The sequence below is a fragment of the Poecilia mexicana genome, unplaced genomic scaffold (assembly GCF_051168715.1).
Source record: "Poecilia mexicana isolate PSO_F unplaced genomic scaffold, ASM5116871v1 scaffold_5, whole genome shotgun sequence".
NCBI classification, from domain to species: domain Eukaryota; kingdom Metazoa; phylum Chordata; class Actinopteri; order Cyprinodontiformes; family Poeciliidae; genus Poecilia; species Poecilia mexicana.
In genome coordinates this window covers 22,312,657-22,340,340 of record NW_028263374.1, presented here as the reverse complement: position 1 = coordinate 22,340,340, position 27,684 = coordinate 22,312,657, and the positions used below count along the sequence as shown (strand labels likewise).

Sequence of the window (27,684 nt, the reverse complement as noted above, 5' to 3'; positions counted from 1 at the left end):
GACAGCTGAGCCCTCAGACGGAAGGTGGAGGACAGATGGGAATGTTGGTGTACCTTAAACAGATGAGAGAAAGAAGAAAAACACAACGAAGGACATAATGCTATGTAACATGAGAGAAGTATTACTCCAGATGGAAGGACGGATGGACAAATAGATCAAAAGAAAACAAAGATAGCTACATTTCTTAAGTTGTTGGCAAAAAAAACAACCGAACAAAAAGTATTTTCATATTAATTTTTAAATATTTGGGTAGCAAACTCTTGACTTAAAATCATTTTATTCTGTGATCACATTATTCTTCAACTTTCAAACAGCTTCAGCCTGGACATTATTTACATTTAATAGCTGACACATGTGCTAGAAAAACAACTGTAAGTAAAGTCTTTAATTTTCTTTAATCTTGCTGGACATTGACGCATGTTCACCAGTGTCCCCCTCAGGTTGGCTGAAGAAACGTTTCTTTACCTGGAATCTGCCAGCTCCTGATCTAGCTGACTTCAGAGACCCACGTGGAAACATGAAAAAGAACCATCAAAATCCCAAGTCAGAACCTGGACTGGTCCTAGATATGGATGTGATCTTTTATTTTATTTTGTTTGTTTGTTTGTGTTGAATGCTCTGCCTTGATCTCTTAAATTCCGATACTTTCCTCAGCATCACTCAGGAATTAAAAATGAAAGGTGGTTCAGTGTAAAAGAATTCATAGAAATTTTGTACAATAGTCTACATTTGTTTTTGACTGTATTTTTGTCTGACCACACAATCTTTGGCTTTTAGATACAACCCCATTATTTGAGATTTTCACATCATTTATATTTATCTCTGTCTCTAAGAAAAAAGTTTTACTATTGTGTGGGCAAGGAATGACTCAAACCTTGAACAGATTACTTACCACCACAGAACAAAGTAAACTAAGAATACACAAGATAGAACCAGATAAGCTTTTAAATCACATCATTTTCTGTTTTTTTCTCTTTGAAATGACTCATTTCTTCAGCCTCTCAGTCGTGATACCGAAGAAACATAGAAAATACACGAAAGAAAGAGGATAAGGAATGAAATGAAAGAAAGAGGTGAAAAGGGAGAGACGTGTTTTATACTGTGCTGCTGTTATGCATATTTTTAGCCGTCAATTTATTAGAAACCCTGAAAACAAGGACACACTGAAGTCTCTTCAGTGGCTCTTCCTTTAACAAGATGCCACAAAACTTGGTGCAAAAATTAAATTGTGGGAATATTTTTTGAATAAAGAACTAAATGTAGCTCACCACAATGTGAGATGAACACATTGTTTTCTGACTCCTGACCGCTTCGATCCGTCTTTTGGCACAATAGCAGTAAATTCAGAACTGGCAATGCAGAGCCAAACAATCAAACAAAAGAGAGGCCACAAAGAAGTGAGAGCAGTTCCACATTGACCAAAGGAGATTCACAATCCTCTGCTACAATTATGCCCAGAGAATAGATGCGTCACAGTTCATTTTTCGTCCACTTATGATCGACATCACTTCATGATCTTTGTACAGACAGCAGAGGTGACTTTAATGTGTTGTTGAAATGCTAAAGGTTGTGCTTGATAATGCAAAATAATTCTGAAGTATTTTACTTTGAAGTTTACTTACAAGGTCTTTCATGGTACGGACCAGTGGAGAGGTAAGGTGGGATGATGGTAGGTAAAACAAGTCAGATTATTTTAAGTAAGAATCATTTTAGCTTAAGTTTGTGAAGGTTCACAATTCTGGGTATTTCTCCAAATGGGGCTTCAACCTATGGTCAGGTATGTTGTTCTGGAAATGCAGGGAGACAAGATAAGTAGAAAGACATCTACCAAAGTACACAAAAGGGGAGTTTTGATTACTTGTATATAGCATAACCATCTGGAGCTGAGTCACCAGTTTACATATCTTTTTTTTTTTTGTGGAGATTGCTATTACATCATTGAACTCAAGGCAGGAGGCAACAGCTGGGCAATCCCTCCCTCAGGTGATCAAAAAAGAGGTGGTGATAGGAGGAAACAGGAAAACACCTGTTTCCTCCTTTGACATCAAGTTCATGGAAAAAAATGGGACTTGATAGAAAGCACAACCAACGGTTTTTGTGATTATGTGGATGTTCCGCACATGCAATGAAAACTGTACAAAGTAAAGGTTAAAATAAGAAGTCCTATGGTTTTTTTCATTCTTACTTAACTCTGACCCCTATAAAAGCAAATTCAAATGAACACTAAGGCTAATGGCTGTCACTACAATAATTGTCTGTCAACACGGTTGACAGGCAAAGAAAAAGGAAAGATCAAATAAACGCCTCTACTTTTGCAGCTGCGGCTCATTGCACTGTTCTAACTTCCTATAACATCTAACACTATTCCACCACTAAGGTTACTTATCTCTATAGTTACTTTTGTGTTATGCCCTCCAACTGTCACGGTCTCTGCAGGCCAATTCTTCTCACAACGATAATCTCCTCTATTTTCATTCTTGTTGGAATTTAACACTAATAAGTTTGACTTTGTTTGAACATCCAGTAGAGCAGTAATTACCCAAAAGATATTTTTCTTGCATGACAAGGGAAAAAAAATGTTATTGCAGATCAAAAGAAAATTGTTCTAAAGGGCAACTTTTATCCTGTGATGCAATATTTAACTCTCCACTGGAACAGACCACAACGTGAGTCATGTACCATTCAAATGAGTTGAGTGTGCGTACTTTAGCACATTTTGTTCGAAAACAACAAAACACTCCACCAAAACCATTAAAATGCATCATATTTTGACAATTTGTTAGGTCAAGAAATAATTAGTTTGCCATTTAAGACAATCATTTTCTATTTGAAGGAGGATGTAAAAGCTTCATTGAATTGTTGTCAGTGCCCTTTAGGTATAAGACATTTAATGCTTCGGAAATGTAGCTCTGTTTGCAGTTACAGCCTTTGAACAAAACATTTCTGAGGCATCATTTGATATGATGGCTGAAAAAAGTTAAAGTAATTCAGAAGTCATTGAACATGTTTTGCACTTTTATATTCAAATTGAAAGGTGTCTACTTGGCAGTGTTGACAGTAATAACGTCATGGTGTTTATTATTGCAATCACTGAAAAGAAAATGCTTTATTTGTCTCTAATGGCAATTTCCATTGTGATACCCATAGCTTGATGTGTTTTCATCCTCAACACTTAGCCTTTACTGCCACCTTGTGGTATTTTTTCATGTTACATACTTTGACACTTGCCACCTTGTACAATAAATAACGCATCTTCTCACCACAAACCCTGTTATTTTAATTAAGAGCTACACTAATATTTATGGAAATATATAAATAATTGCCTGGAAATATTGTTCACCCCCTTTGAGAAAACTCTGCTTTGCCAAGGACGTCCTCACTTCATTCTAATGGAATTCAAAAGTGTCTCTTGCATATTTAATTAGCAGTCATTAAATTATTCACAACAATAAGAGGACAAAAGACTGCAAAATTTAGAGATTGACTTAAGCTCTCACTGGAATACTACCCATGTGTAATCCTGCTGCTATCGTTGCACACATTTTAGAAGATTTAAAAATACTTTTTTAAAGAAATATGCTCAAAAAAATGTTTTTGTGATATACAAATTGTGATATTTATGTTCAAGTATTATCAAAAATTTACTTTCTTGTCAGAAGATTTTAAAACCACTGGAAATGTTGCATATTGCTTAAAGAATAGGGAGAATGCAATGATTTTGAAACATTTTAAAACACTTCACAATTTAAATGTTAACCTTTTTATTCTGAAATATGATCATTTTAAGATTGATACCAACAAAAAATGTCAAATTATAAGCAAAATGTATGTTTATTACTTAAATCAAATAAAATGTTTATTGTTTTAGGTTAGTTATGATTGCAAAAAACTATTGCTATTTGATAAACATGTCAAGGAACTGAGATTGTTTCTTCTTGATCTGGCAAAATAACATATGGTGTGTAAAATGGAAAACAAATCAAGACAGAGGGGCGAAGTCTGCTGTTGGCACATCTTTTTCCATTTGATTACCTCTTACCTCTCTCTTAAAGTCTAAGGTGCTGTTTGAATAACTTTTATCTTACTGAGGTTAAAGTAAAAAAAAAAAAAAACGTCGAATTCCAGGAATTCAAAGTCACTAAGAATTACTTTTGTCTTAGAACTCTTTGAGATTTTTTATTTTCTTTAGTTGTCTCTGCTTTCTTAGTTTTTGAGCTTTCCATCAGCCTGCCGCCTTACTCCCTTCCTCAGTTGTTGCCTACCCTTGATTTTCCTCTGCCTGCATTTTCACTCAACTGCTTTCCATCAGATCAGCTGGTTTCTTTGTTACTTCCTTCTCTTATTCAGTACTTAAGCTCTTCAGTTTGTTTCATTCCTCACTGGCTCCTTCCATGAAGTTACCGTTGTGGGCAGGTCTTTGCTCCAAGTTGTGATTCCAGGTGTTATTTTGAGTCTAAGTTTTCTTTTGATGCTTTTTTTTCTCATTTATGACTTTGCCATCCAGAGACCAGATTCCCAAAGAATCCTAAAACGAAACTGAAAAAAGTTACCTTAATGTTAAAAACAATTTATGATGGAGATTATTTGGAAATTCCTGACTTTTTTTTTTTTTAATTGGCTGAGAGCTCAGATTTTTCTTATGGGTGAACCGTTTTATATCTTTGTGTAAATTTGCACTTACAGGAAAATTTTATGTACTGAAAATGTAATCTCTTCATATTTGGGATTTCAATTCCTGCCGATGTGTTGGCATAGACTCTGTATGGAAATTCAAGACTCTATAAATTTAATGCATGGCAAGATTTAAAAAAATCAAAACCAGCATGAGGATATGTTACTATGTATTTATCAGCTAAATTATTGGGCCAGACCTTAAGCTCATTAGGTTTACCTTCATTACATTCCTCTTACTCAGAATAAACAGACACAAAATTAATTAAGCAATTCTGAAGTAGCTCTACTTCTTTATTCCATACTTCATGTCAAGATAAGTTTTTCATATGAAGTTATGCATCATAACAAGAGAACATGTTTATAGAATGAATGAAGGGGGGGAACTGTGGCTCAAAATAAAGGGTTTCTCTCATAATCTTCTTTACAAAGTCATCTTACAACAAACAAAAACAGGGACAGCACAGGTGTAACAGCAGAGTAGGATAAATCAAAGGTCATCACTAAATTTAAGCCCAACTGTGAGAAAAGAAGAATGATTTTTGCACACAAATACTCCTGAGATTTTCTGCGAGACAGACTGCGATACACGGATCAGTGACACCTTTCTCTTTGTGGTTATGTCATAACTAAGCTAACTAAAATCCATAACAAGAATGATTTTAATCTTCTGATGCATTGGTGGAAGATTTTGCAGTGATCCTGATGACATGAACAAGTACCAAAATGAAAGTCATGGCTGAATAGTTTCTGACGATCAGGAATGACACAAAGTGATTTCCAAGTTTAAAGTTAGAATTTTATGTTCCTAAAAGACATTTATGGGCCATGGAAATGACTTTCTTTAGCAACAGAAAACTTTGGTGATGGGGGGGGAAAAAACTGCTTGAAATACCTGAACACTTCATTTTAATATTGCTTTAACAAAAATAATCATATGCTTTACAATATTCACTGACAACACGACATTTGACTCATTCACACGTATGAAAAACGGACAAGTTGGTGAGCGAATATTTACGTACAGAGAGGAGCTGCAGTGACCGCATTCAGATGTCTGGCTGTCAGATTTTTTTTTTTTTTTTTTTTTACTAAACAACAAAGACAGACGCTTAGGGCTGGTACTTTTACACTGTTTACATTTACCTACCTCCTCATCTTAGTTTTACACACAGAAACAGTGATATTGTCTAGTGGGTGGGAGAGTTTTATGCCTTCCTTTAAAAACTTCCTCTCTTGTGATCAATTATCAATTTTTTTTCCAGCACAGATCCTGGATTTGGGGTTTTGGACCAGAAAGACGTTTCCATCTGTTATGGAGATCTGTTCATCCAATGACTGCATGCTAAACAAGTCTCTTTGTTCTTCGCCAAAGCCAAAGTCCCAGTTGACGCATCACTCACAACAGTCATCCATAATCTGTCTTTATTTATCTGCCAAAGTATGATGAAAAATCTGTTATCCTAACTTAACCCACAAATAGTTTCCTCATGCTGCTGATTCAACTCTTCCCCAACAACAAAGAGGACAGTTGTTGTGTTAAGCTCTGAAGTCCTCTGCATCCTTAATGTCCATTGGTCTCAGAGGCTGAGGCAGGGGTGGAGGGAGTGGAGGACCGAGAAGCAACTGAAGCCTTTTCGCCACCGGGACTGGAGGCCGAAGGCATGCTGTCGGGAGCTTTGACCCCGGCTACGCCGACAGGAGACATCCCAGCTGCAGCCGCTGTGGTCACGGCAGCGACCCTGTTCGCAGCGATGGCAGAGACCGGTTTAGGCTGAGCTTGAAGTCCTGGGCTGCAGATGAGGTGATGCCTTTCCCAGTCTTTGTGCTGGCAGAAGGAGCCACAGTAACGAGCGGCGTTGCAGCCGCTGCACGTCTCGCTAGCTTTTCGGCCACAGTTCCAGCAACACTAAAAACATGCAAGAAAAGAAGTAAAAGAAATAAGTTATGATGGGTGTTAAACTGTGCTGACATGCAATGCAGTTTTCAGTTCCACTTTATTCTTCACCAAGCTTCTCATGAAACTGTGGATAGAAGAGACAAACAACCTAGACAATCAGCTCACTGGCTGTCTGGTTTTTGAGGGAGTTTTTGCACTCAGGATAGAAGGAAAAAACCATTGAAAACTAGCAAATAAAAGGGGTAAAAATCATAATTTATTAACACTTTTTTTCTAAATTGGCATCGACTTTGAGCTCGTCACCCTTTACCTTGGAAGGATTCCTTTCTGAGTGATTGACAGTTCATCACTGCGTCACCTACCAACTCTTTCCTCTCGTTTCAACATAAAAATCCAAGTTTTGGATGAACACATTTAGCCAGTCTTAATTATACCAAGCAGTCCTTTATTTAAATGTTAGTGTTTGAGACATTCATTATGCCTTTTTAATATTATCACAATCACTCTCTTCAAGGAGAACAAGTTAGTTGACTTAGAATTAAATAGGTCTCTCCCATCTCATAGTAACTTAGCTAATGGTTTATTCATAAAAATAAATTTTGAGTTTAAAAGCTGCAGCTATCAATGTAAGCATTCAGTTAGATTTCATTTGTAAACTCCTGTCGGATTTTGATTTGAAGTAATCTTTTAAGTTGATCACCATGCTTGTTTGGACAGGAAGTAGTTTTAACATTTCAGGGTTCCTTTGAACACGGTGTGTGGTTGGAGCTAATGATTATGGTGATGGCAAGGAGGCCTTCCAATCTCCAAGACTGGGAGGTCATTACCAAATATACATCAGCAAATCATCAAAAATACCTGTGGGGACATGCAGAAATCTGAAAAGCAATCATAAGGAGGATTAGATTGTATAACCATAAATGTTAAGCTTTAAATCTAAATCTGCCAGGAAGGTGAATATTTTTGGACTGCATATTCAGCTCCTAGAATATTTACTTAGAAAGCAAGTGATACATTAACTTTAAGTTGATTAATCCCAAATTGGGAACATTATTTTTGTACTGTGCAGTTTTTAATGCTAATAATATTCACAATAGCTTTCAATGTAACCATGCAAGCTTGGTGTTTAATATTTAACACTGTGATACTGAGGGCAAAATCTCTCCAGGAACATAACTGTGTTCTCTGCTCACCTCACTCGAGTCCTCCTGTTCATTGATGACCATGATGGCATCCTCTTGAGCCTTCCTCTTCGCCTCGGCTAGAGTCTTCTCCATTTTTGCTCTCTCTGCAGCGATCATCTCAAAAGCTTTCTGCTCGGCCTCTGCCACTGCTTTCTGAACCTCATCCATGGCCTGACGCTTCACTTCGTTCACTGCCTCCTCTGTACACGAAGGAGGACGAGTGTTTAGAGTTTACTTCCGTTCATGAGCTCAACATACAGCGGTCTAAGACTCTTAGTGAATAAGTTATAATATAATCTGAAAGTAGTCATCTTTGTAAAGGAGCCTGAATGATTTCAATGAGTGAAATTTTTACCAGCTTTCCTCCAGATCTCGTCAGTGACATATGCTGAACCTGGCCGCGGACCAAAGTCCCGCTGGGAGTCTGTGGGAGAGGTAGAAACAGTGGATAAGCACCAGTCAGGATTTAAAAAAAAAACACATTGACTTTTTACGATAACATCAGGACAGTCAATGTTAAAGGTGTGTAGAAAGAAAGTTCCCAGAGCTATACACTGATGGTTTCTTTTTCATCAAGTCGTTAATTTAGTCACTGATGCAAACATGTCTGCATATTTAAGACACACAGCCAACATAATTGTTGGTTGTCAGATTCTTGGACTGATCCGGGATCTGACAGCTTTAGAAAGGAATGTGTTTGGCTTGGAGGAAAAAGCAGACCAACAAGCTGTGTCAATATTCAGACTGTTCCCTCAAATTTCCCTCCCTACATCTCAACACACTTCTCTCTCCAGCTCGGCTGACTGGCGGACTTCCTCTTTCCCTTGTTTCTCTCGTCTCTTTTCCCCTTACTTCTTTCTTCCCTTTCCCTTCCTTTCCATCCCCTCTCTTCCAACAAGCCTTCATACACCCCCTCCACCACGGCCCGAGCCCAGGCGAGCAGGCAGGCTTTCCGGCTGTGGGTCCAGATGGCGCGCTGGCGAGTCAGCCAGCTCTAGGTCTCTCAGCCTGCAGGACGGCAGGACAGCCCTTCTGTGGCCGATATGGCCGAGGCCAGTCCTGGCACCTGTTTGTGACTATGGAGCAGCAGGGGGATGGCAAGGCTGGCACACAGAGAGAACACTGCCAGTACACAGCAGACTGGGGGCCTAACTGTGGAAGGACTCACACCAACATCTGAATTCATGGGTGCAGCTCTATTTATGGCCACTAGATGATGTAAAGAGCATAATGCAGAAATTAGTTTTGCCATAGTAGTGTAATGCCAACTCTAATTTTGAATGCCAAAATGAGAAAGTGTCATAATTTCCTGAAAACATTTGGAAGAAGCTTGTAATAATTTCTAACAGAATTTTCCTCCTTTAGTCACTTTAATTTTTTAAGGATCCAAGCGGACTCCTATTTGGTTTTTTTACTGGTATTCTTAGCTACTTTGTTGTGGGTTTATGTCACCAGGAAGTTTGAGAATACTTTGATAGGCAAAGCAAGAAGAGCTCAGCACTCAAAACTAAAACTTGCAGTGAATAAATAGCAATTTATTTAATTTCATATTTACATAAGACAGAAATTTTCAGGACAACATCTCAAAACAGGGAAAATTTGTGAGCATGAATAAACAAAAGTATAAAGGTTTAGAGAAACTGATTTATTTCATCACAAAAGCAATGGAAACATTTGTGGAAAACAACAACAGGCAACAATCATGAAAAGACAACAAATGACTCATGACCTGACCTGAAATTACAGTAGAAAAAGAACCTTACCCGACTCTGCAGAGAGCGGGCTGTGCGTTTTGGAAAACGGAGTGGAGCCGGAGCCTCCTTTGCGAGGATCTTCCTGCTCGCTCGAACGTCTCCTCCAGTAGTTCAGTTCCTCTCGATCCGACTCCTGGCAGCGTCTCAGCACGCTTACTGACCTCCTGGTTTTCTCCACCATGTCCACGATGCAGTTCAGCACCTTGTGAAGAAGATGCGGCAGTTTTAAAGTCCAAGTTTGCTTTCAGGCTAAGCTTGTTGACATTCTCAAAATAAATATTCATGAATGCCCATTTTGACAGTGAAAAAGAACTCATCTGCTGCTTGACAACAACTCCTTTTTAAATATTTAACCAATATAGAATTGAAATAAAGAAAAAAAAACACAAACATCTGTAGACAATTTTGTTCCTTGGAAAATTAAGAGCTAAATGACCTTTTGTCCAAGTTGTTTATAAGTGAAATCCATCATAACCAACTTGTTAGCGTTAAATTTGTATAAACTTGACTGAATTTATCCATCATCTTCTGTGTGGTGTCACAGGGACAGCAACCCAAGCAGAGAAACTAAGATTTTCCTCTCCCCGTCCACTTGGGCCAGCTCCTCTATCCCCTTCTATTCACAATGTGTATGTTATATTTCATTAGGACTGCAATAGGTTATTTGATATGCAGTCATAAAAATAAGTGATTAACCAGTAATTTAAATGGTTATGTGTATACACACAGAAACAGAAAAATGGTTTTAATGATCTGATGAACTAAACAGACTCACAGTGTCCAATGCCTGGCTCTGAGGTACTTGGACTGCTTTTGTCAGTAATCAGACAGTTTTAGTGTCATAACTACGAACAAACAAGTCATATAATACTATTTATAAACAAAGGCAAAGAAGGTTGAGTTGTTGATATTTGTGTACATATATATATATAAAATAATTTTTATTATTATCTTTGCTTTTGAAAATTTTTCCAGTACAAAGTGAAGTTGATGAGAGTGAATCAACAAGTACTGGTGACTTCAGCTTACACTTACCTCTGAAAATAAAAACTGCATCAGGGAATAAGATTTATTCAACCTCAACTGTGTTTCAGTTCTAGGCTGGAAATCTAGTAGGATCTACTGTATCCGTCAATTCCCAGCATGCATTACTTTGCATTTTGAACTTCCCAGCACTGCAGCGACGTGTTCATTAAATGATAAGGTACTCTGTTAAAGATTTAATGAGATAAAAATGTAATTGGTTCAAATAAATACAGAATGCCTTTCATTTCTACTGTTCCCGTTGTACTACTGCTTCAAAATGTCTTCCACTGTGGTGGAACTAGAAGTACCAAAGGGCTGCTGGCTTATGATAAAGGGTAATTTCAACAATTAAAACCTAAATTGACAGCTAACAAACACCTTGAGAGCCCTTAAACATTTTATACATTGGCCTTTGCTGAAAAATACATTTACATCTAATGTAGCTTTTATGTCAAACAGGAGGTGTCACTCTAATTTATTTTTACCGTCAAGACTGTGAAAACTGAAACATTTCTTCTCGGGACCTTAGTAAAACAAATTACATTCCTGCTATATCACAAACCATTAACAGCAGAGGTGCCTGCCTGCAGACTTACATGATCCAGATGCCTCCATTCATCAGCCCACTCTCTGTCTGTCAGTCTGTGGTCCACCGGCTCCTCACGATAGCCTCCGTTAGTGCCTGATTAGAACACACACACACGAGAGATAGAGCGCTGATGTGATTAACATTCCTTTGAACTCACTCTCATTAGTCACAAGTGACAATGAGAGTGAGTGAAATATATGAAATATCGCAAGAAATATACACTTTTAGATTTGTTTGTTCATCCTGAATACACGTCAGAGCGGGAAAAAAAAAAAATCTCTCCAGTACCAACTGTGCTCAAAAAACCAAAATAAGTTAAAAATCAAAATGGAAGCTCGTAAAATATCAAGCCTGACAGCAGCGATTTGAGGTTACCGCTTCGAGAAATAAAACCAAAAAAAAAAAAAAAAAAAAAAAAAAAAGAGGCATGGGACAGTGAGCAACAGAGGTGGAGTGAAAGGGAAAACCTATGATGCAAAACAGACCCTTAGCACGCAGAGCCTGCACACATCTGGAAGTCAGCTGTCAACCACACACACAAACAGACACACACAGTACTCCCACAGCACCTCCCCTTCTGCAGCTCACGGCATTCCAACAGGGAGACACTCAGGCTGAGTGGAGTGGCTCCACTCCTAAACACAACCAGCCGCTCTGACACTCGCTGTGGATCCTTGTGTCCCACATACACACAGGGATGTGTTTCCCATCGTAGCTCGACTTAGGCAATATCTAATTATACACTGAAGAGAAATAACAGTTTGCACACATGGGGTAGAGCTCGTGCAGAAGCCAAAAAACATCTTGAACCCATGTCCACAAACATAGGAACTGCATTAAAACACACATGCACGGCATACAATGATGGAAATCACCATCTCTTCAATCTGAGTTTTTCAAAAAACAAAAAGGCAACGAGACGAAAGATGAACGCACAATCTCAAACACAAACACACGGACACACACTCTTGACTTCCCAAAAATCTTCCCAACTTCTGGATCTCATCAGCGTTCATCAGTTCAAAGCTACGACTGGGGGGGGGGACTGATGTGTTTATCCTTGTGTGTGTGTGCTTGTGAGTTAAGTGGCGGCAGGCGGGTAGGAGGCTGTCAGACAGACTAAAGGCCTCGTAAACACGGCACCTCTACCCCGAATACATAGGTGTGTATGTGCTGTTGCATGTATGCGTGTGTATGTGTGTGAGCTACTGCTGTTTCCACTAAGTGCTGACAAGCTCCAAATGGAGGGGCAGATATACACCAGAGTAGAACCAAACTCCCCCTGCCTGGACAGTACAGCTCTGTTTATACACATATCTGGACTCCAGAGATATACCGAGATTTTAAACAAACACATAGACCACCCATTACTGCGTACAGATTAAAATATGATATGTATGCGTTTCTGTTTTAGTGGCGATTTTCTAAATGCATGTTTAGCTACTTGCAGGAGCTAAACGGAAGGAAGTAGGACTGTTTTCTACATTTTCCTGATTATAGCAAAGTGATTTATTAGATCGACACATGCCTGCATGACCGTCTAATAGATTTAAAGAAGACGTGTCTACATGTGTAGAAAAAGTACACAAAATACTGATGTTTCATATTTTTGGTAAACTAATTAAAACTATGTCAATGTGAAAAATGTAATTTTAAGCTTTATCTATTCACTCAGTTTATCTATGTGCTTAAGTCAACATAAAGTTCAAATGTGACAAAAAGGAATGTGCACTTGTCAAAATCACATTTCCAGTGCTCTTGTTCCTTCAGTGACTTGTTTACTTTATCATTTGCACAGACATATTAACATTCAGTTGCAGCAACATTTGGGCTTAATTGGGTTTAACAGTTGTTGATCGTCTTTTATCCAAATTGACATCTATTGATAGCCAGTCATATCAAAAAAACTTAAAATTGCATAGCTTGGTCTGCAACAACAGTGTCTGTCTCCACTGATCCTCATGAAATATAAGACCGTTGTTGAGAGTCAGTAAGGCATTTCATTCAGTCACAAGCTGACACACTTCAAAAGCATTTGAAAGCCGACACACACTGTACCTTTAATACTCTCCAGGAGAAATGTTTCAAAGCACCGCAACAAGTATCACAAGTATCATGTCTGTCACCTACCAGGCAGACGTGGCCTGTCCTTAAGTTCACGGATCTCCAGCACACGTTGGCTGTGCTCTCGGTGTAAGAGGTGTGGAGTTGCTATGTCATCCAAGGCATAGTGTTGCAAGGGTGGAGGAGTTGGGTGAAGCTGGGCAGTGAGGGGCAGCGGATGGGCGGGGCTGTGTCGTGGAGCGGGGCTGATGGTGCAAATCCGTTTAGCTGCAGGCTCCATTGCTACTGGAGGACGTTCATGGAAGCCGTTCTCCTTTGCCCTAAACACAAGAAAGTGGTCCTCAAGTGAACACGTCTCTCTGCAAACCTACTATTTAGGCAGAGCTTCATTTTAGAAGAATGCGTGCTAAAGTCATTTAACCTGCTGGGGCTGTGTCGTTTTGTCCCTGCCTCAGGAGGCTCCATCAGCAACTCAGAGGAGTCTGGAGAGGAAGTCATGGTGGTGCTTAGCAGGAGGTGCTCATGCTGAGACAAGTACTGAGCTGGGGTCTGCTTGGCTGCTCGTGCACAGTGGAGCAACTCCCTCTGCAGCAGGGGAAGGTTTGCCTACAAAATATACAATAATATTGTTTTAAATTAGTCCACTGGCCTTGACAGTAACACAGTTAAGGCCCGATTAATGGAAACCACATCTACTCAAACACAAAGCCATATATGATGAAATTCTTGCATCACCAAGAAACAGTCAGATTTCAAAAAGTGCATGGGGGAGTACAACAGCATCATATGGGGTTTGTTTTAATAGAGATTGTGGGAGAAATATCAATGGCACTAATTTATGAGGAGAAAAATAACTGTAAAATAACTGGAAACACTACAACGCATCAGTTTACAGAACAAGATAACATGACTTTGGCCAAGGAGTTCCCGTAAAGATCTGGCACCAGAGAGAGGAAACAAAGAACAGGGAGCGTGACTTCTTGAGGTTTGGCTGTATAGCTGGGCTTTGGGTGTTGTTCTGTGGCTGCCTCCATAGTGGCTGTGGCTTTCCTAATTCAAATAAAAAATGGCAGCACTACCACTGATGATGATTGCTAACCTCCCACACAGCAGGAGGGATAAGCACACTTAGACTGTGTTGGTTACGGCAAAACTATGTATGATGGCACCAAGACTTCAAAACATTTCAAAACAATTGATGCACAAGCTCCAGTACTTTATCCTCCCTTGCACTGTCCATTTTTACATCCACATGTACATATTTATCCGTGTCTGTCTGCTGAATCTTTCCATCTTGCTTTTGTTCCCTGTATTTCCCTAATTGGGAACAGACTCCAGTGTGTTTGCAATTACACTACTTCCTCACCCCCACTGCTCTCTCTTCTTGAGCAACCAAATAAATAACCATTGCCTTCTCATTTTATGACTGACCTCATCCTATCACAGAGCACTCCCAAATGGTATTTAAAGTTTGCTTTTTCTTAAACTGCACCTCTTTCCCTTTGAATATGACATCTTTGTTGAAGTTGAAGTTCATGCGATCTCCAAACCTGAAAGATCCTCAACTACGCCCCTGTGCCTATCTATCAGGATTTTCTACATCCCTTCTTCCCCTAAGGCCCCCAGAAAGCAGACACATGTGCTGCATGTAGGGGCTCTCTGAGGTTCAGTGAGGCGGATGCTAGTTTGGCGGTGCCTTGAAAGCTGAATGCTCTTTTAAAAAGGGACAGCGGCTCCATATGGCGCAGTACAGACCATAAAAAGAGATGGGAACACTTTATGGGCATGTTTCACACTTCCGAATTCCCACTTTTCCCCGTCTCCTCCTGAGCCACCTCTTTCTCTTTTCCCTGTTTACAGAATTTACCCCATCGGTCCCATCTCTTGCAAAGCTCCCAAAGAGTTGGAATAACGTTTAGGAGGGAGACGACTCCTCTGTAGTAAATTAGTAGAAGACGGAGAACAGAGAATTCTCCTTTCTGGAAGACAGATGGAGGGATTCCAAAGGTAAGTCAGAAATAAGTGTGGAAAAAAAAGAAGAGATTTTGAGTGTTTAAAGAACAGCGCTACAACTGACTGAAGATTTATGGGCTGCTTTGCTGAGGGGAGCTTTTAAAAGGTATACTGTTGCAAACTCACTAGGTACAAAGAGCCTCAAGAGGCTGTTTGACAAGAACTCATCTGCTACTTGTCAAGTCAGAGATGAAGTCCTGATTGGTTTAAACCATTAACAAGGAAATTTATGCAGTCATCAATACTACACAAAAACGTGGCTATTGATTGTTACGCTGCATCTTGGGAAGTTATTTTTTCTCATGTATTGTTCAGATCAAGTTCAAACTGGGTTTTCCTGAGGTAGCTAATTTGACAGCATGGACGAAAATAGGGTGACTAAATGTTACTTAACTGGAAAAGACAATAAAGCTGCTGCCTCCAACCAAAACCTGGAAATGATCTGACAGAAAGTCAGGAGGGGGAAGGCATGTTTACCTTCAGAAAAGGAATAACAAAGGGCCGCAAGGGGAAGTTGGTGGCCTCCTGAAGCCTTGAGTGAAACTCCTCAATGGTAACTGTTGAGTTCTAGGAGAAAGGCAGAGTTAAGTGTAGGAAAACAGTGAACAGATGAATTTCTACAAAATACTGCCTTTTTTTTCCCCCTCCTTCTCTTAAACATCAAAGGATTTACCACAAGGGCCAGAACTAGGCTTCTGACGCTGTCTCCGATCTCGGGAGAAATGTCGTTGCCAAACTGCTGCAGCGTGGTCAGGAAACGTTTCAGCTTGCTCAGCTGGCGAGCCCCACAGGTGGCCGGCAGCTGTTGATTAGCCAGCGATGAAGATGAAGAAGAAGATGGTCCATTGCTGTAACGCTGTGGTGGTGAGGGCACCGCGTTCAGCGTTGGTGGGGAATGATGATTCCCATTTGTCACTGGGGAGGAGAGGTGAAGTAAAAATAAGCTCCGATAAGTGGTTCCAGATGCTCTAAAATTATTTGTGTTACTAAGCCTTCTTTCTAAGTCTGGACTAGTAGTTCTACTTTAAGAATATAAATCAGGTTTGAGGGGGAAATGGCAAGCCAACTTGAAGCAACAACTGACCAAGAATGCACAGAGATTTTGGAAGTTTTCTTACATGCTGTGGTGGAAAAGGAGGCCGGACGAGGGCCACTGGGGTTGACAGAAGGCAGGGGTGGCATTGTGGAGCTGGCGCTGCTGCTGGGGGCTGATCTGGAATGAGTCTTAGCATCCACAGGCGACCCGGGCATGGCAGGGCTCTTCTTCTCTGTACTGTCTGTGGAAGGACAGCAAGAGGTCACTTATGGGTCAGAGCCTAATTAAAAAATGTCCTCCTAAATTAAGACAAGTTTTACAACAAGATAATCAAAATTAACTTATATGTCCAGAAGATACAAATATGTAATGTAGATAATTGGATATTGAACACTCTGAAAACTGAAATATCTGACTTCAGCTAAAGCCGTCACAGTGGACAGCTCAAAGGAAAGCAAGTATTAATGCAAACAAGACAACAAAAAGGCCAGTTCACCTATTAGCTCACTATTTATATTAATGAAATGGATTCAAGTGTGTAGCTGTGGAGGAACCACCACTGCACAACACACCCACACACACACACACACACACACACACCTAAAGCCACTTCACATCATACAACACATACTGCCAGGGCACCAACCGCCCTGCCCCCATCAAAGAACCAGATGTCTAAAGTTTAGCCCCTCACTCTCACCCATTCAGATCAATAGCAGAAGAAATGCTGAAGAAGTCTATTGTGTGAGAGTAGAATGCCCCCTCATTGAGAACCCCACTAAACAGTGTGTGTGGGGGGGTTGAAGAAAGAGCCTAGAGATGTGGAGAGAAAGGGACGGAGCCATTTCACGCTTTACTAACAAGATCGGCAAAGCTTTTGAATGTTAAACCCAACTTCTCAATATGCTATTGACTGTGAATAAGACCACCAGATAAGGGGTTTGGAGAGAGTGTAGCGGGGGGCGTGGTTGTGGTTGGAGAGGGGGCTACGTGGGATCAGAAGCTGTCTTTGTCTCGAAGAGATCCATGAAGCCCGGGTCCTGTCTCCCTTTAGAGTGGATCAGACTTTTTTAACTGCTTCAAGAATTGACAATTAATAGACAAGCAGGGTCTCATGGGTCACAGGTCAAGGGAGAGCAGCTTTTAAAAAGTGGTTTCATGGTTTTAGGGCTTCAGCTTCAATAGAGCTCTTTATACGTTTTTCACAGCTATGAACTCTTGATAGCCTTGAGCTATAGCTTTCCAGTTTATAAAGGGTTAAGTTGGAAGGGGCTTAGCTGTCAAAAGCAAAATCTAAAAGCCTTTAACAAACATGGTACAAAATCATGCAAAATTGCTAGCTAGAAGGAGCAATGAAATTTCAAATTGAGATGCGTACTCTGAATATATTTCATGCAACCTTGCTAAACTCTTCACATTACTCGTAGTCCTGTTTGTCTTTTTGTGTCCCATGTGCAGACTCTCTGTCTGGCAGTCTGGGTCTCAACTCATTATACAGCTTTGACTGTTCATCCTTCGTTTTCCAGTCCTCCTCAACCTCTCTTTCCCCTCCATCTTTCCCCGTTCTCTCAGCTCAGCCCTCTGGCCTGCCTGCCATCGCTCCACCTGTTCACCGACACAGGGGGCAGGAAGGAGGGATCTACGCAGACATTTGGATTGCCATATCCACCACATGCGCGGTTTGCCAGCACACCGCAGGAAGCAGCCTGCGGCAAGCAAGCATGCGCGCACGCACACACCGCTTCCAAAGCCCTGCGCACTCTGTCCGTATGGCCAGGAAATTAGACTGACATCTCAATAACAGAATCAACGGGGCATATGGCCTTAGTGTCAACATTGTTATCGTGTAAACAATTTTCTACAACACACATACCCAATATTGTCTCCTGGCTTGCACTAACAGTTATCTTTTGAAAAATTTGCTAATTTTATATTAACATTAAATATTCTTACAAACGGCTAACAGCTTTTGATGGACATGCCTTTATAATGCCAAAGAAAATAAACACAACTTTTTAGTGACCTATTTTTTTAAGGGCGCTAGGAAATGAGGTTGCAGCTGTGTTCACGCAATCTTAAGAGATGGTAGTGTCTGTCGTGAGCCAGAGGTAATGGCCTAAACAGGAGACATCAGGTGTGTGTTCATGTATTGCTGTCAGCCCACAGAGAATTGCCTCTGCTTGTCAATTAGACGGCGCACATAGCTGGATGACTTCATCTGGATTGCAAGCACCTGAGGTCTGTTGTATACGGACGTTAGGACTTTCAGAGGGGAGGCAGCTGTCACTGCAACCACAAAACACACAAGCGCCGAGTGGGTAAAGTGGTCTAATGTTAACTCAGGTGAATATTGGCTCAAAGGAGGATGTGGGGTGTTTGGTCTAAATGCCACCTGTCATCCTTGCGGTAATGGAACAAAGCAAAGGTACATACAACTCCTAAACACACATGGACAAGGGCGTAATAAAATGCATTTTGAAAGAAACGGGGGACGTAATTTAAGGTAATTTCATAGCATATATATATAACTGACACTAAGATTTGTGGCTATTGTAACCAAAACATTTTCCTTTTCTCCTCCCACTCCTTGCTGCTCTTCTCTCCCTTGCCTATTTAGAGATAAATATAAATTATATTTTCTTTCTATATCAACTGCTATTGGAGGCATGGAAGAGCAAAAAAAAATAAAAAAAAAACACATCTATGGTGATGGCTGTTGCTAGCCAGGTGTTCCTTGTTTGTTCAGCTTCAGGTGACACTCGTCTGCATTAAAACATTCAGCCGGCGTTAATTGCCTCTGCATCCGCAGGCGATGACTCGAAATGGGGCTAAAACTGAGAAAGAGAAAGCAATCGCCTTTGTTGAACTACAACATGGAGCGAATGTGTTGAAATCAAGAAAAAAAAGAAGAAAATGCTACAAAAACCTGAACTTATCCCTTGTGAAATAAGAGGGTGCATAACCTATTATGCGTGGATAAACATACGTCATGCCTGGACATATATAAAAGCATATATGTTCAGAGCTAGTGTGTATCTTGCTCTGGGTTTAACTCTGAAGACTAAACTCCAAAGGCTGGCAGCTGTGAGGTGTTGGCCTGCTGAGCACTCTGCTATCTCTGTCCTGTCAAATAGATGAGGCGAGAGAAGATGCAACACATAGAGGGGTAATTTATCACTGAGAATAAAAATAAAGAAGTTTTAGCATCTGGAATGGGAGGATTCTTTAGGGCTTTGGATTAACAATCACAAACACCTGCACACCATAGTAATGACTTAAAGTTATCACTTTTTAGTGGAGTGACTTGGAAAGTAACTGAGTAAACAAAACATTAACATACACAGCTAGCATCATCCAAGCAAAAGCTTTAGAGCATGTTTACTGGATAATGAAAGGTAGCAAAGAATAGCTATCCAAGTTAGACTTGTACCCAGAGAGAATTTTTCAATCTGGAAGATTAAGTGAGATTTCTCAGGACATGTAGCTGTAACTAATAAGACCACCTATCGCACACCGACTGAACCTAGAAGTGGAAATACTATGACTTCATGAGATCACTTGTTTTTGTACATATTAGAATTCAGGTTGTAATCCATTACAAATCTATGATTTACACCATCCCCACAAAAAAACATGGTGTGACAGCACGGACAATCGATGTTGATGGGAAGATGGAGAAAATGCAGAACAATCATGGAAAAGTCGTGAAGCTGGGTATTAAGAATTGTGAACTGAAATGTCGTACTGTTTGATGTTTCCGTGTTCGGGTGACATAAAGAGCACAAATATAGATTTGCATCGTCTTGTTTTCAACTCATCTCTGACAGAAAATTTTTTTCAACTAAATGAAATGACTGTGCTTCTTTACAGAGAATGAAATGTTACAATTTCTGTCCATCCATCTCCACTTCATACTGCTGACTATCAGCATTTAGCAACAAGAGAGGGAGGAGTAGAGCTATAACACTCTTTGCTACACAGAGTTTGAGAAATCTCCTTGCCTGGCACTTTTTTGAGCATTAACAAAAAAAAACTTTAAACTGCTTATGGGTATATGGAAAATGCTTGCAATTCTGAAACCGTGGAACATCTTGATACCGCTGACTGGCTCATGGCTAGATTCAACAGGAACGTGGCATCTGTTGTTCAAATTATAACTTGAAATAGGAGAGTGAGACTCAAAGACTTTAGAACACTGGCTATTAAACTTTACAGTGAGCATGAACTATCAAGAAAACCCATATTGTCTCTCTGGTATTATTCAACACCAACCATCTATTTATACTGACAATAACCGATGAAATATCCTATATGTGTTGCAAAGGATTGATAAAAGTCAAATAATTCTGTTCTTGAAAATTCTGGCTGTTTATTTCTCAACTTCTTCGATGCTTGGACCTCGCATAATATGCTATGAAAAAGAAAATCAGCCCAAAGCACAGACAGCAGCGATTGATTTGAACATTAACCAGGCTTTCTTTCCTCCTCCTGTACCATATGGATCTAATCGGCCAAGAGCAAGCCAGCTGGGACCTCCAACAGTCACCTGTGAGGGAGGGGGGAAGGCATAAGGGGCTGCTGAAGCCTCCTCCTCCAGGCCAAGGCAGCCCCAGCCGACATCAACCCATACACATATAAATACACATCTCTGCCTTGCTATCAACGGAGAGAAGCAAAGAAGGCGGAGGGGCACGGAGAGGGGGAGGGGAGGCACGAGGCAGCTGAATGCGAGCGAGTGGACTTAAATGCTGGGGAGACAAAGGCTGCACCTGGTCCCCGTCCGTCCGCGCACACAGTCACAATGCAGCACACATCTGTTCCTCTATCCTGCGCTCCCTGCTGACCTTCACCCACCCACCCACCCACACACACACACACACACACACACACACACACACACACAAAGAGGCAGCAACACAATCACATCCATTAAAAATAATTCAACAGTGCGCGCATGATCCCCCCAAATGTCAATTGTTGTAACCTAGAAGATAAATAACAGGTTAAATAGCTTGGTGTTAAAACATCTCTAAAACGTGTGTCCTTGGTTACTTTACTGAGTTCAAGCTACTTCTCCCCTGGGACCGCACAACTTCTCACCCATTCAAAGTTGAGTCAAACTTAAAACATACAAACACAATTTTTAAATTAAAAACATATAAAGTGAGACGGGGAATTTTTTTTTTCCCTGAATTCTTTTTTGCAAATGTTCCAAAACAGCTGTATGTAGTTTCCTAAAAACTAAAAGGTTTTACTGTGTTATCACAGCGAAACCTTTTAAGACCCTGAGAGAGTTTAAACCCAGCTCTGACAGGAATGAAGAAATTAGTCATCAATTTACAGGCGCCAGAGCTGGCGAAGGGAGGATTTGAACTGTGAGGTAAAGATGGAGGATGGGAGGGAATAACAAGGAGAAAAAAAAATACTGTTTTCATTTGGTTTCATCAGGAAGACAAGCCTGGTTGTCAGACTCAGAGCCAGGCTGTTTTTCTTGGCTCTCATTACCACCTTCCAGGCCTGTAGACTACATATTTGGATAAAACCCAATGTCAACACTCTGTGAGGAAGGCGAGCGATTGGGGAGGTGGCAAGGTTGACAGTAAGAGGAAAGCAAAAAAAAAAAAAGAAGTGTATACAGTGACAGAAATGGGAGGAATGGACAACTATAGAAGATAATAAACAGATCTGAAAAAAACAGGGCTGTCATGTATGCATGTGAAAAAGTAATATCCCTGAAATAAATTCCTCACATGTCCCTGTGACAGAGTAATGCTGGGAGAAGCCCTTGCATAACCTTTTTTGCTCAGTGAGATAATTACAAAAACATTGCTGTAATCCAGCATGCCACATAGGGGGGAAAAAAAAAACATGGATGGAAATGTACTTAGTGGCAAACTGAAAAAGAAAACGTAAGAGGGGACGGCAAGGCAGACAGACGCTGTCCATAAAACTGAGAATGAGCAATAAAAAGAGGTTTGGTGATGTGATGCTGGAGGGAGCGGGAGGTTTGGCAGATGTTGGACACATAGTGTCCACGTGGATGTGAAGTCATGTAGCTGGGCTAAGAATGACGGGACAGCATCTCAATGCACTAACCTACAAAATCTATAATTTGGGATTTGGGATTATATCAGCTAGTGGAAAAAAATATATAATAGGAATTAGTCACCATCTGATAACAATAAACTGATGTGATTTGTAGGCCCTCAAAACAGACACTATGATGATCAAGATAGTTACTTTTGCTGTCCATACCATTTTTTCCACTTTCGGTTTCATGAAAGCATTGATAAAGGTTTTTATTTTTCAAAATATCCTTTATTTTACTATGAACAGGGCTAATGTACTATCTATTCTGGTGTAGTAAAATACCTTATTGAAAGCTTTATTCAACCAATATCTGTATTTCTGATTCAACATTGATGCATAGCCGAAATATATGGCAACTGTAGTTTTTGTATTATTAGAACTTTGAATTGAAAAGATTTGAAATTTGAGCTCAATCATAAAGAAATAAGTGGGAACCTGTAAAGCTGGGTAAAGACTTAAGGAGCTGAAAATAGGCGCCATTTAACAAGACGTGGGTTTGCCATCAATTGATTTTGGAGGACAGTTGCCACTCAGTAACAAATACGCCCCTTTTAAAGCCTGTCTGGGACATGTGTAAACACTTGAGCTCAAATTTAAACAGCGGTCTAACAAGGACATTTCAAATGTATCAACCAAGCTCTCAGACCTACTCAAAATCAGCAGATTATCTGTCCATCTGGACAACAAATCTTGCCGTCTAGGACTGGCTAGCTCCTGGTTCACGTGTTATAATCCGGGTGATGAACGGGGAAACATTTAAGTGTTACAACAATGTTGGTTTACTGGCCATTTTCTTCTGCACATTTCAAATACATCAAGCAAATATCAGGAACATGCTGATTATGTACATGCCTTTGTGTTTCTGGATGACTGGGAGTGAGTGTCTCCTGAATCTTGTAAACACAGACCATAAACCTAACCTGCTACCAAATAAATGCCGCTTTTTCTCTAAGGCAATAGTAATACACCAACTGATCAAGTCTGTTGCAGGAGTCCATAAAACAAAGTGCAAGCCCCAGACATGAGGAAACAAAGCTAACAATAGGGCTGGCCTGCATTACACCAGGTGTGACAGGCTTTAAGAGCCCAGTTGACTGACTGGGCTCAGGTCCAACCAGATGTTGCTATCAGCACGCGCCACTGCCACACTGGTGACTCAAGAGAATTTTCATTTGAGCGGGACAAATGCTCCAACAAGGCAAGTCTACAGCACCAGGCTTAAACAAAGAATTGATCCTGATTTAACACACTCTAGCTCTGGTGATGCAATGAATTAAAGCAAGGCAGAGCAGCACATTTGGTTCACAGAGTACATAAACAAAGCTGTGGGTAAGCCCAGAGCCCAGCTGTATGGAAGAGCAGTGCTCAACAACCACTCAGAGAGACAGATAAGTAAAACAAAGAGGCCAGCTGTGCTCAGAACAATGTGAAGAATGAGACACTGGGAACAGTGGAGGATGAGTGCGTTTCTTTTTTTTTTCACATGAGTTTAGGTGCCTTTGCTGCATAATACCAGGGGGTTGCCTACAATTTCTTTGTAAATACACCACAAGGAGCAATATATTGAAGCGCGAAAACACTGCTGACGGAATCTCAGAAAAGCCAAAAGTTTTGTGTTTAAATGGTAAATCGTAGGAGGCAGGAAGAGCCTATGAAATGTAACTTTTAGACTTTCTCACAATGATATGGGTCAAAAGAAGGTTGGAGAAATTAATGACTTCAGCAAGCAATTCGTGGAGAAAGACAACACCACCAATTTCTTCTCAACCCATGCACCTTGCAACTTAGCTCACACTTTTTTTAGTTCTTCTGAGCATGAACAATGATTGGTTTTGTTTCATCAAACATATTTGGAAATTTTTGACTATGTATTTTTATTATGACTCCATTGCATTATAGCTGTATTCTTTGCATTGAAGGGACTTTAAGAGTGGATCTAACATCATTGCAGAAACATAGCACCGCATAGAAAAACATAGATTGTTTAGTTAAGATATAGACAGTATGAAACCTGTCACACCTCTTGTCAATCAACCATTGAATGGAACTCATTCCCCCGTCTTTTAGGCTTCTTAAACCATACAAGACCAGTAAATAAAAGTTTTGTATTGGGTCATCGAGCAAGTCTCTTGGAAAAGTGAACGGTCAGTAAGCCCCTCCGATGAACCCACTGCTCATACACTTTAGATAAAGAAAAAGAATGAAATATTAGAGGAAGGAGGAGGGAGAAAGAGAGAAATTTTAACGCTGACAGACTGATGTGGACCTCTCTATGTCAACCAAAACATATCATATCGCTTTTTACCAGTTCCCATGATGAAACATTTTAAGCACTTTTTTCTACAAGGAGGTTATGCGAAAATCAGATTGTAAGCTTCCATACACGTTCTGTTCAAATGCACAACCTCTTGCTGAGCCCTGGGGCAACATATCACCGCCCTTGCCAATGGAACTAATAGAGCACTTCCTGCAGCAAACTCCACAAGCAGCTGCTCTGTTCTGTGTGCGTACATGAGGAAACTGAGGGGGGGCTATCTGTCACAAATTCTTTAGAGCAACTGGGCAGGGGTCATTGTGCTCTTATTCTCCATTTATTCCAACACATTTAGCAGAGAAACTCACAGCTGGGACTGAGGTCAGAAAGATAAAAAAAGGTGAAGAAAGCTATAAGACAAGTAACCTTGTAGTCTCAGCAGACACAATATCTGCAGTACACCTGGTCCACAGATGTTTGACTTAGGCTCACTGCCCAACTCAAACATGAGCTTATCATGGACTAGATAAGGAACTTCAAAGCAATGCAAGTAACAGAGAGGACAGTGGCCTGGCAGGTAAAAATAAGGTTTCTGAATAAAAATTAAAATAATTGGAATGGCCTCCATGAAAACACATTTTCAGACTCACTACAAAACAGAGCCTGCTGCCAGGAATATGATGAAATCCAGAAGACCAGACAGGGGTCTCTGCTCTGAGGCTGTGCAGCCGACAGTTAGTCGCTCCTATCTCCCTGATGGCCTGGGCAAGTCTGACATGACACTGGCCAGGTCCCTTTTTCTTTTCTCTGTCTGATTCTTTCTCACAACAAGCCTGTCAGATTGCACAGAAAAAAAAAACAAAAACAACAACAACAACAACAACAACAACAAAAAAACAGGAAGATGCTTTCTCGAGCATGGAGATGTACCTGGGTAACATTGAGAGAGCAAACAGTGGTGCAACACTCGTATTTGCTCCCACATCCCATTAATGTCAAGGCGCCACGTTTAGACCGAGTATGAAAGCCATACAGAGCGGTCTCCCTCCTCTTCCCATATGCCAGGGATACTGTACAACAGATGCACATCTTTTCTTTACCTAGTTTCTTCTGCTCTGCTTGTCATGTGGAAGAATTGATTCCTTTCTGGTTAAATGACAGCTGAGGATGAGGCAGATAAGACATCACAAAATTACTGATTTGATTCAATTTTCAAAAAGTGAAAGAAAGAATAAAAATACAGAATATAAGAGAAAAAAACACAAAAAGCAAATTGTTCATTGTGCAATACATTAAAATTTAGCTGTTTTTTTTTTTCTTGAAATCTTGCTGAATTAAAATGTATTATATTCAGCAAGTTCAGTGCAGAAAATTAGTCTTCTGAACTTCAGAAAGATCATTTCATGTAATAATTAATGTTATTCGCCATATGGCAGCAAAAGCTGTGCACAAGTTAAGAAAGCCTCCCTCATACCTGAGTCGACAAGGATGAAGAGATAAAGAGGAGAGGATGATGTACCATCTGTACAGTACAGACCAGCTTTGGGAATTAGGACTGAACACACACACACACAAAGTGAACTGTTTGCCAGCGAACAAACTCTCACTTACCTTCCTACTGAGACAAATTAATACAAATACACACCGTAGCAACACAAAAGTAAACTGAAACCACTTGCTCCTACCTCCACTCTAGTAGAGTCCACTCTTCAGTCCTTGAAGAAAGTCAGCTGCAGTGGCAGAGTTTTCTTGTCCTCTGCTTTTTGTCCTCTTTTGTGACTCCACGCCTTCATATGTCAGGCATGTGTTTGCATTCCCACATATGTGAGCTCCAGCGCAGTGAAGGCCAAAGCCAGAGACACAGATGGCACCCAGATGGAGATGGATAACCGAGTAGACCAGCAAACACAGGACTCTACAAACTCAAATGCTCTCGCTTACTTCCCTTCTGTCCTTGAGGTTTTGATGTTTCTCATGCAAAGCTCTCTGTCTATTCCTGTTACACAGTCTGTTGTACCTAAGTTAGTCTCTCTGATGGAGTCTCTGAATATGCCTCCTCTCTCACGCTGGCTCGCTCAGGCTCTGAGCTTCCTATCCTCTCACTCTGCGCCTTTCAGCTCAAGCTCCTCCCCATTTTTCCCACATGCTATCCTCTCCCCTGTTTTCATGGGTTGAGCGCTCCAGAGACGTCACAAACTGCCTCCCACTGAGCCCCACCTCCTACTCTCCACATGGATTCTGGCCAATCCTCCAATGCAGACTGGCCCCATTCAACCTGCATTCACCGGCGATGGACCCCGCAATTAACATAACTAATTGCTTTGGCACCTAAAGGCTAAACAAGAAGCTGTGCCAAAGGGAGACAATCATAGGCGTGTGTGTGTGTGTGTGTGTGCATATGCATCTGCATATGCGTTAGGGCGGGTCTTTTCTAGTCCCGTTCCCTTCTACCCTCCCCTCTATCCTATTGAGAAAAGTACAGATCTCTTTAAAGAGTTTTTATGCCGTCTATGCAGTCTCCTTTCGTAAGATGACGTTGTCTTTTGTCTCTTTCATGCATCAACTCAGCTTTGAATCTCCAGCCAAAGCAAAAAGGGGGGACACTTCAGGAGCATGAACGAGCAATTCTGCTCACTATCCACTGCTCTTTGTCTTTGCTAAGTTAAACTTAAATCTCCAACTGATTCATGCTTGGCCTTTTGCACAAGTGGCAGACACAATGCAGGTCAAGATAATGGTCCCTGGCCGAGACTCTAAAACACCAATGTTTATGCGAATTTCCTACTTCAAAAGTTCTGTATTTTATTTTTATCAGACTGTAATTTTGAGATTTTTATAGCAGTCCTTATTCTGGGCATTTGTGCATAAAATACTTAGTTGAGGTTTGATATTTGCATGTTCCCCTCAGGGTTGGCTGTCGGTGAATGCTTCAAGTGAAAGAGTTCAGGTATTTAGTTGCTTGTTCAAGGGTGATGGTGAGATGAAAAGGGAGATGGATGGATGGATTTGGGTCATATCTGCATTAACGCCAGAACTGCCTCTGCTGTGGTGGAGAAAGAGCTCAGCCAAGTAAAATGCAGGTCAGTAGGCAACTTGGGTTTAA

General features: G+C 40.6%; 1 protein-coding gene across 2 annotated transcripts; it reads right to left on the bottom strand.

The window, feature by feature from the left end:
* Positions 1-4,932: 4,932 nt before the first annotated feature.
* cbfa2t2 (CBFA2/RUNX1 partner transcriptional co-repressor 2) lies at positions 4,933-26,726 on the bottom strand. 2 transcript variants are annotated; one of them, XM_014990948.2, is made up of 12 exons: positions 26,267-26,726; positions 25,682-25,742; positions 16,320-16,478; positions 15,875-16,116; positions 15,679-15,768; positions 13,610-13,794; positions 13,255-13,508; positions 11,132-11,217; positions 9,519-9,711; positions 8,111-8,179; positions 7,765-7,955; positions 4,933-6,580 (listed from the first exon to the last, which is right to left on the bottom strand). In XM_014990948.2, the coding sequence occupies exons 3-12, from the start codon at positions 16,450-16,452 to the stop codon at positions 6,236-6,238; spliced, it is 1,788 nt and encodes a 595-aa protein (XP_014846434.2). In that variant the 5' UTR covers positions 16,453-16,478; positions 25,682-25,742; positions 26,267-26,726; the 3' UTR covers positions 4,933-6,235. The 2 variants fall into 2 exon arrangements, with proteins under 2 accessions (XP_014846434.2, XP_014846433.2); XM_014990947.2 differs by lacking the exon at positions 25,682-25,742 and having other exon boundaries at positions 26,267-26,725.
* Positions 26,727-27,684: the final 958 nt, after the last annotated feature.